Source organism: Schistosoma haematobium, chromosome 4 (genome assembly GCF_000699445.3).
Source record: "Schistosoma haematobium chromosome 4, whole genome shotgun sequence".
NCBI lineage: Eukaryota > Metazoa > Platyhelminthes > Trematoda > Strigeidida > Schistosomatidae > Schistosoma > Schistosoma haematobium.
In genome coordinates this window covers 43,476,887-43,487,574 of record NC_067199.1, presented here as the reverse complement: position 1 = coordinate 43,487,574, position 10,688 = coordinate 43,476,887, and the positions used below count along the sequence as shown (strand labels likewise).

The 10,688-nt window shown below is 35.9% G+C and overlaps 1 protein-coding gene across 2 annotated transcripts; it reads right to left on the bottom strand.

Moving 5' to 3' along the window:
* Positions 1–1,277: 1,277 nt before the first annotated feature.
* Positions 1,278–8,106, bottom strand: UBLCP1_1 (Ubiquitin-like domain-containing CTD phosphatase 1; the record flags this gene model as incomplete). Of its 2 annotated transcripts, XM_012936476.3 has the most annotated exons (7): positions 1,278–2,995; positions 3,977–4,090; positions 5,990–6,336; positions 7,511–7,626; positions 7,659–7,741; positions 7,775–7,866; positions 7,907–8,072. In XM_012936476.3, 7 exons carry the CDS (start codon positions 8,070–8,072, stop codon positions 2,450–2,452), a joined length of 1,464 nt encoding a protein of 487 aa, XP_012791930.1. In that variant the 3' UTR covers positions 1,278–2,449. The 2 variants fall into 2 exon arrangements, with proteins under 2 accessions (XP_012791930.1, XP_051067094.1); XM_051216503.1 differs by having other exon boundaries at positions 7,511–7,741; positions 7,907–8,106.
* Positions 8,107–10,688: the final 2,582 nt, after the last annotated feature.

Below are 10,688 nucleotides of genomic sequence, written 5' to 3'. Positions count from 1 at the left end.
CAAAATGAATAGAAAATGAGTCGAAGTTACATTGATGCCCATGATGAAAGGAAAAGAAACCAAACACGTCAAGACTGGCAGTGGTTGGGGTTACCTAACATATGCCCAAACTCAATAGATGGGGACTCATAATCTCACCAACTGATTTGTCATTTTTGCACATAAACTTGATTATGAGTAATCAATATAAAGTGTTCGATATATAACAGAGTAAAATTCCTATAACAACAACAGGCAATAAATACGATTATCCTTCATCCTTTAGAGGCACATTATGTCTCAGAAGCATCGGAACCTAGTTTGAGAATTCAAACAACCATCATTATTTAGTAAAAATAGAATGCTTCAATTTAGATTTTTGACCAACTTAAAGTCACAGTAAGAAAATAGTCAAAAATAGAACAAATTATCCAGTGGAATGACAATTCAAACGATATAGTAACACCTATTCTAAGTAAGTGAAGCAAGACTCGACATTACGACCTAGTAGTTGAACGCCTTAATCACTGAACTACCACTTATACTGATGAACTGGGGAAAACCAATTCATTATTCAATGCAAAATTACAGAGTGCATTCATAAAATATGAAAACCACACATTATTTGCACATCTTCCTTCACTTGTCCTTTATATGTTTCATAACTCTTCCAATTTCACTGTTATTACAACTTCTCTCTGTTTCCCTTCTTATTCTCTTTATTTCAATCTTATGCTAACAGGCATTCCACTTCTCATTGGTGCTACATACTTCATGAGTTGCATACACCACATGTATAAGATTGTCCTGGTGACCCAAACAAGAATGTGTAGGCAGGGATCTTGGTAAAGTACTTGACCAACTTCCAATAGTGTATCACTTACAGTGTATCGCTCATTTACCACTTGACCTTAAGATGATATATGAGAAAAGGAATGTGGTATATCCATGTTCGCATACTCCATCAATCAGCATGTGAAGTAGGGAAAATCTTATTTCATCGGTCAAAATCACAAAATGTTGAGCTCTTAATGGTAAATCAGTTCCTGCCGGTAACCGACCGTTAACTGCTGTTATCCCAAAACTACAGTATACTGAATATAGTAGGAGAAAACGTCTATTAATATCTAGTATCTTGTGGGAACTGATCCTGTCATAAATAAAAATAATATATTTGTAATATCCCAATGAGTAGAAAATTGGATTTTCTGACGTTTCGTGACTTAGTGTAAGTCACTTCTTCAGAGAATAAATGACCAATGATCCTCTGTCACATTGCAAAACATTACAATTAAGCTAAGCGGGTCACAACTGACATATATCATCGAATGTGCTCATAATAAGTTAACAGATGAGTGCCATCTCATAGTTGGACGCATCATCACAGTGTAATAGGTGACAAGTAAACCTGTCGTGTCTTAATTTCATAAGTTGGTGAATGATCTACAGTACCTGACAGTCCAATAGTCACTTAAAAGTCAAATAAATCTCACCAACCTTATTTCATATAAAATATTTGGTGTCGTAGTACTTTATTGTATAGAATGGCTCATACTTTGATGACTAGTTATGGTCTTTTGAAATTCTTTCATTGAACTACGGAGTTTTGTATCAATAACTCAGAATTATTGGACAATTGCCATCGTTTGACCACAATCAAGTCAAGTGTTTGATCGTATATCTCATAATCAATACAATTCTTGCATAAAATTCCTTTCATTATAATACATACACTAATTATCTAACAAAAATAACACAGCAAAGAGATCATTCCTCTACAAAAAGCTTCCCTTTTTTGCTTAAAACTCTTATTTTAAACCGACCAGTGACACATAAGTAAAATGTGAAAAGATATGTAGACCTGCAGCAGCAATTTGGAAGACTCTCCCGGTCCCCCACATCGTAAGAGTATTCTACGTGCCTGAATTAATGATTGCTCTGGTTGTCAGAACTCGTGACTTCCGAAGGAACCCGGCTTTCACCATGAGGCGTCATAGCACTTCTAAGTGAAGACCTCCTAACTCCCAGGATAGAGTTTAAGTGTTTTGAATTATTTTTTCTGGTTAGCACTTCTTTAGCGAGTTAGTTTTCTATGGGATATGGTCGTTAATCCCATGCCCAACCATCCTCCTTTGTCCGGGCTTGAAACTGGCAGTAGCCCCAGGGGGGCCCCAGGCGGGGTTATATGTAGACCTAGTTTACCCAAACCAACAATGAACAATTGAACATCCCATAAGATTAACTAATAAATATAAATGTATGATACATGCGTAAGTGATAATTACAGTTAACGGGAAAAAAATCCAAATTTATATGTTTTCTTTGTTTTGTTTACTTGAAGTAAGCAGGTAACTGAAAACATGTGATCATCATCACCATAATATGGGAAAAGTTACCCTCCATTATAGAGAATATAAGAATAAACAGACTGAATTTTCTGTTCATATTATATTAGTATTCTCTTTGAGAACTATTGATCCTCATCTCCTTTATTTAGATTATCTTTAATCATATTATATGTTTGATTTGTATCAACACAGTGATTGTTATCATCAGGATTTTTGTCATGTACACGTTTTTGACCACTAGTAAATGAACTAGTAGTAGTGTTATTAGTAGTAGTATTGTTAGGACTAGAAGACAAAGAACTTGATGAAACTTCCATTGGTTCATGTACTGTACATGACGAAGAAATGACTGGAACAGAAACAACGTTATTACTATTAATTGTAGATGCATAAATGGACGATTGAGATGAGGATGAAGTAGATGACTGTACAACAAATGGTTGATTATTTCTTGTTTCATTGTCTCGACAAAGTTTCGATTGTTTTTTTCGTTTAATTTTTAATGCTTCCCATTGTTTTCGATGTTTATGTACATAACGATCCCAATGATTATGATTTAATTGAGTGAAATCTTGTTCATTTAAAGCAATTAATTCTAAATACTTGATCAAACGTAATAATTCATGATCGCGCGAACAATTCACATGAGCATCACGATATGAACGAATCTATGAGAAGAATATTAAAAATGAAGTGATATAAATCGCATTTGTATACAACAACTGTCCCTACAGTATCAACTTATTTACCATGTACAGATTCAAGTAATACCCTAAGAGTAAGAATTACTGTACTACCCGATTGCTCAGTTCTAAGTGCAACAAGATTCAACACTGCGACCTAGTAGCTGAAAGTTGAACGCCTTAATCAATGAACTACCACTTACATTGATGTTGGGACTTCCTTATCTGCAAGTCTAGTAGAAGTGATCAAACTTCCAACTGAGTTGTTGAAGACTGAGTTATATGACGTGAATTTCAGTATCCCTTCATGAATCTCTTTCCACCCTGTTTTTTTGCGAACTATATTCCTAAGACTTAGTCTTACATTTTATTGTTGCTACTACAATTATTTCGACCTCTTTTGTTATTTACAACTCGTTGTGGGAATCAGGTATGGCAACTTTCGCTAATGCACACTTGTGTCAGGCGATATGCTGACGTCTGTTTGTCTTTTTATTATGTAACTTTTATGCTAATATTTAACAGTTAATTGATGTATGGTCAGTGAAAGTAAATGTGATCGACCGATGAGCGTGGACTGAAAAACACTTGGTCTACTATTACTTGTGACATTTTTCTCCCATTATCCATTTCTACTCTGGACTCACTGTGTTAAATGCTTGTAATCGCGCTGAGTAGATTCTATTCTATTCTCTGAATTTCGATATTTAGTCATGAGTTGTGTATCTAGTATAACATGATCCAATCTGCGCACAGCCTATCAACAGAGTATCCAGTCTAGTGATAACATAATCTCGGTCACTAGTCGTATTATAGTAGTATGACGCATCACACGAAAAATATTTCTATCCTCCCGTCATATCAGTAATCTGATATAAGCGCCTTTTTTATACATACATTTTTACACCAATCATTATTAAGACATATTGAGCCAGAAAAAAAAACAGAAAAACGAGATCACCTTACCCTTAATCCACTCTGTGGATTCATGATAAAATTCCTACGGACATCATCAAACATAATTGTGTTATGCGGTCCCCATTGAGGGTGATTATTCCATATAACAGCTAAGGGTTTAACCTAAAATAAAGCAATAATTACAATATATTTATATGTCTATGTATCTATGTGTGGTTTAAGTAATCTGTCTAGTTATTACAAAAGTTCTTTGAAAAATCCTATTGAAACATTAACATTTGCTAATCAACACAGTTTTTAATTGTTCAAGGAGTAATAGTACAGTTATCATTTCAATCAAAAATAACCACTAGTCCGTTTTTTTAAAAGAATTTTAATGCTTTATTAAAAAATAAACAGTGATTTAGTGATTAAAAAAACCGATTTTAAACGAAGAGTGGTAGGTTTGCACTTTGACAGCTGTAACTGATTAGTTTTACTAATCATCACACACAATAAGTGGATTATACATCATATATATAATTTCATATAGTACAGTTCAGGGTTTAAGACGCGACGGATAAATACATGACTTTATGTATCAAATTTATGTGTTTATTTAAACACATAAACATCAGTACAAAGAGGCACCAATGCATATGGACCACACCTTATCATTCGATTTGTGTGAAGACTGGAATACTGTTCGAACGACCAGACCCAGGCTGATGGTCTTCTTAGGGAGCCACACCCACGAGTCTTTCACCTAGAGGTCTAATCCAAAAGGCAGTGGAGCAATGTTAGGAGGTGAAATCCCATGGTAGCCCGTGACCAACAATAGGTTCACACGTGATTTTTCCTGAAGGCTTCTGGAACCTATGTGCACCACTGGTTTGGAATTAAGGTTTTCCAACTGTCCTAAGTGAATCCTCCATACCTACCAACCCAGTCAAAGCGCTAGACACTCGTTTTTCGTCCTCTCAATTTGAAAAACAACACCCCCGTTGCGAGAAGGCAGTGAGTAAGATTTCCCTGGCAAAAGCTGTATAAGAGTGACCATGTGGGAGCATTTCAAGAGATAGGACTCTCCCCGTTCCAGTGCATATACAAATTATCTGTATTGAATGTTATAGGATTGACAATAGTACTCAATATGGTATTTAACATAAGTATTGAACAAACAGCTTAAGAAACCTAAAGAAATAATTTTTTAACACAAACATCAAGCTTATTATGCATAAGATAATTGATAGAGTTGGAAAAGACAAATAAAAATAATTTATTTGACCCAGATCTCTTATTTTATTCATTTCATGGCAATGAGCTTCATGGAATGTATTTGATCTAATAGTATTTGTCTAACAAAATATAAAATAATTTGACTGTAATGAGTAAATATACGATTATTCTCTGTAAGAAACTTTATTTGGCAAAAATGTCCAGTTACAGCGTTTTAAAAAAATGAAACTCAACTAGTACACACCAAGAATTAATTCATAAACGGTTTTCACTAATTCCTTATATTTTAAATGATACACTTTTAAAAGTAAATTTTGGGTTATTTTGAGTGTTTTAGTTAACAATTGACTACCTCTCTTCAGAATGCACGTAGATTGACAGAGATTACTGAATGAGTGGCAGGAAGTCACATATCATCCAGTAAATGAACAAGTATTCGTTTAATGTGTCTATAAAGCTCGAACATTGTAATATTTAACTAAATCACTCATCTTGTGCTAATGAGGTGTGGTAACTTGGACCGATGAGTGTATGCACCTGGTCCTACGTTGTAGCTGACTGACTGAAACTACTCACTAGTTTAAAATAATGGAAAATGGGTTTGAACTGTAACGCGAAAATCGATCCGTACAAGATAGATATTTCAAAATAAAGGATACAAAGTTCAGATGAAGATCTATGCACAAAGCTAGAAGCCACATTTGCTAAAATGTCCGCCATATTATCAAACTACATCTAACAGAAGCACGCTAAAAGTCAGTAGTTAGTAAACGAAGAGTGAGATAAATGGTCAACTACTTTAGTAGTTAACTGAAATTACTAAAAAGTCAAAACAACACTCACTTCTTTGATACCATGTTCAGTAAATTTAACACTAATCATATCCGAGGAATCGAGAATTAAAGCTATTCGGAACGATTTATTGTACTGATCATCACTTGGATTTAAATCTTCCGAGGGCACTGAATCGTCATTTGTAGAACTTGTGCTGCCAGTCATATTATTTCGATGTTGAAATGTTTTGGCTACATGCAATGGTATAATACCTAACTGACCTAATTTTGCCAGGATCCATGTCATACTCGTAGCAGACCATATTGCGATATCATAATGAACATATGCACGTGTTAAGAATTCTATTAAATGAGGACGAGCCAATTGATGCACTGATTCAGCTGGTGTAAGATGATCTATTTATACAAACACAAAATGTAATCTATAATTTAGTGAGAAATGACGTTATTGCTAAAAATAAACTGGTCAGATACATCAACTTACTTTGATAAGTAGGAAGATATTGAGTTAAAACTGTAACAATTGGGAATTGGAACAATGGTAAATAACTATTTATTATTCGTAAGCTGTCAAGCACGAAAATTAGAACTCATGGATTATCTCATGAAAAACCAGCTGCTTACAACGACATGCAGTTAGAATCGAAACAGATTGAACACGTTTTGCCGTCATGGAAGTAAACTTAGCCTACTTATCTAGGTAAGCCACAATAAGAACTGTCTACATTGAATCAAATTATACCAATTTTACTTGATGTTGTATAGAATAATTCTGTTTCACCAATTTGTTTCAATCTAAATTCAAGTGCTTATTGGATTGGCAACGAATGTTACTAGGCTGCAATAACTTCATTTCTTTGTTTACACAATGGACTGAATATATCAGCAAATCACATCATGGACTCAGTATAGTGCAGTAAAATTAATCACCAACTAACTAAAGTTATGATTGTTTCGTTGCGATATTTACATAATCGCCTGCAGGACTAGGTAAACATACAGAGAAATCCAAATCTACGTTTAGTTAGCCAATTTTTTCTCATGAAAATATTACTTTTAAAGACGATAAGGCGGATGATTATGGTTTGTTTGATGGTTTTGACATTAAAGTTATGCCTCTAGGTATTGATGACTTAAGATATTCTAAATTGAACTTTAAACACAAATCATTTTGCCACTTCAAAGGAGAACCTTCTATGTTTGATCCTTGTTACAAGCCAGTAAGAACTTTTTATTAACGAACAGTTGACAATGTTTGATAGTATTAATAAAATGCGTAGGTTTAAATTGATTGTGAGCACTGATTTAAGAGTTCCATCAGAAACATTAAACTGTATTCGCAGAAATCTTGATAATACTATTTGCATATAACTTTAAAATTATGAGATTAGCGTGGAGTCAAAATAAAAAACCCTAAGATTTCTTTTCCACTTTAAAAGCGCATAATATTGGATTCATATTAAAATAACAGAGCAACCCCTCAAGATCAACAAGCTACTACGTGAAAGCTGAATAACTCATACTAACCAGAAGTACATGAAACTTTTGGTCTGTAAAGATGAGAACTTACCAAAGATTGTGTAATCTATATCCAGAACAAGCAACTTCTTACCATCTCTGAATTCAGACAATTTTCGTGGACGGTAGGCTTTACAGCGTCTTGCAACTTTCTCTATGTTTTCTGTACTACAAATTTATTTTAAATTCACCGAAGTTACACGTTACACAGTTGTATGTCTTCTTCTTTGAAATCGAAATCATCAACAACATCAGGACTATCTTCCGTACTATTAACCTTAAGCTAACGGAAATCATAAACCTAGGTCAAATTTACGATTTCCTCCTGGGTAGATCCTATAAGCATTAACTTGGTCCCGGGTTTCAAAACAAGACATGATAATGTTGTTGAGTCGACAACAGGATCGTCTATGAAGTTGAGGAATGTTAAAAGCTGGTACGAACAAACTGTTTGTTGTCCGGAGACCTAGAATTTTCTGATTCTTCGGTAAAACCCTAGTTAACTTGAACAATTCTTCCTTAAGGTCAGAAACATTGTGCTCACGAGATAAACAGTCAATGATAATCGGCTGACCATTATACTTCAATTGTAAATTAACGGTCGTATCACTCATTTGTACAGTCAACCCGATTTCAAGGTCATTGAAGTGCAGAATACAATATCGAATATCTCTGTGAGAAATTGCTGTGAACCCGTTAATTTCTCTGGGCTTATTTCTGGATGTTAGGGTGCGGCTCTATGTCTTTAGCATCCTCCAGTGTAGAGATTCCAGCCATTTGTTTGCGCTAATTTTAGTTAATTAGGAAGTAATTTGGATGTTAGTATGTTGTGCGTGTACAGAAGCCATAGATACATAATGCTCAGTATTGCTACTTTCCACAATCTTCTGGTATGTAATGATTCCAGAGCCGTTCAAATCAGAAATCAAAGCTAGTGTCATACATAGATACATTTGAATTTTGGTTTGATGTATTGTGGTGTATGGAATGTAAGCTGACTAGCTTGTGTCAGAGGGGAGCACCAGAGCGTACTGAAGCGCGATTTGATGAAGGTGCTTAACCAAAGGCTTTTAACTGAGGGTACACCTGGTGAAACCAATAAAATTATCATCTGCTCAAAGACTTGAAGGTCACTTATTTTGTTCTGGAGAGGGGGGATTGTTTGGACCTTGGGTAACAACGGAGAGCTGAGTGATTTCTTGTATTGTGGAGGATTTTTGAGTTAGAATGTAAAAAAAGACAGAGGAAGGATAAGAACCAAGGCCAATAAAATATTCGGTCACCTAGACAGAATAAACTGAATGAGTAGATAAATGGACAGATATGATATGATGAACATATGGTTAACTAGTCTTGTTAACAGAGTTGAAGCGTTTGAACCATCAACTCTTGTTCACTGACACTGACTTTCGATTTTGTGGCACTTATTCATTCGCTTTGGTGGGTCTATCATTAGAAGTAAAGATGACGTTCATTATAGTCACGAATCAAACAACTTTTCGTGTGGATATGTACTGATGTGTAATTGCTGGTGGAATGAAATCATCAACAGTTAAATTTCATTTTTTGTGATTCTTCGTTTTTTCGGTCGAAAGCAGTTCAAAGATAGTATTTTATTTATGATCATTGTCTACCAGGATGTCAATTGCAACAGTTCTCCCCTTGAAACACGCCACTACTGAGCTGTAGTCCCATCGATTCGTAAAGTGTTCCATGTTAGACTTATTGTGATTTTACCTTAGCGTCAGCTCCTTGAAATTCGCTTCGTCATATGTTGGCTTTTGAAGTTCACTATAGAGGTTCGAGTATTGTCTTCGTTGGCCTCTTTCTCTTGCCTTATATCACTACAAGATTACTTCTTATCTCTCCCTAACTCCCTGACTGTCATAAGTTTCAAAATCTGTTTTCATATGATGTGTCTTTTTGTCATATTGTCTGCATTTTGCCCGTCCACGCACTTACTGTGAGGCATGTTATGTCTTTTCAGACAAAATGGAGGTATGTTTTGGTGTCGATTACTCCCGTTGATTAGTTGTTGTTGGTGTGCATGCTTCTATCAACATCGGATCCCAAGTCACAATCCTTCGGGCTTTTAGAAAGGCGGAGACCACCGAAATAATCGACCTGATGCTCCGTTCTGACACAAGTAACATAAGTGAACATTTCTGGAGTCTGTATGTCAAATAGTTCTTTTATGTCCATTATTCCATCAGTACGAGGTCTCTTTAACGCTATGACTCGCTTTCGTATCTGCCAAGTGTTCACCAATTGATATCGTCTACGCAGTCAGGTTCTGGTCAAGTAAGGTTTTGTGATAGATCGCTGATTAATATTCAGAACAACAGGTTGACTCCTTGCCCGACCTCAGACATTGTTGCTTCTCACTTTGATCGCACCCAATCAACACTCGTGCTGGATGCTTGATCACTTACTCATTTCCTTAAGTAAGAAAGAACCGAGAACTCTACATATAGCCCTTCATATGTTACTGCCGGTCCGAAGACCAGGTAGAGGAGAGATGCGAATGGACTTAGCAAATCCAGCCCTCCGAAAACAACCTCGCTAAAAAAGCGTCAACCAGAGAAATCATTTAAACCACTTAAGCTCTGTCACAGGAATTGAAGGATCTTCATCTGGAAGATTTATGATGCTTCACGGTGAAAGCCAAGATCCTTGGGAAGTCAATAGATCGATGCCCATCCTAATGATCGGACTGACAATTTACATATGGACATGGAATTTCCGGACAACTTGGGAGACAAAAAGGACTAATTAAACATCTGTGGAATTGAAGCACTATAACCTGGTAGTGCACGGAATGAGTGAAACCCAAGTTACTCAAGCTAGGCAGAAAAGTTTAGATTCGTGAGGGATGCTGCAGTACTCCAGTTACGGGGGCGGGGAAATGTTCCACACACTAAGGGAATCGCTCTGATGCTGTCCAAAGAAGCACTTGAAGCACTTTCAGGTTGGGAATCTCATGAACCTACAATCATCAACGCATCCTTCAAAATAAAGGAGGGAATCACAGTAAGTGTTATCCTTTGTTGTGCGCACACCGATGATAGCGATGTCAACGATAAAGATCAGTTCTACGAGAGTCTGCAATCGATTATAGCAAAGTGTTCGTGAAAGGATCTTACTATCCTGATGGCAGGTCTAAATGCCAACCGGGTATGAAAATGTCGTGGGACAACATGGACTGGGAGAATGAAATGAAGGCGGTGGGA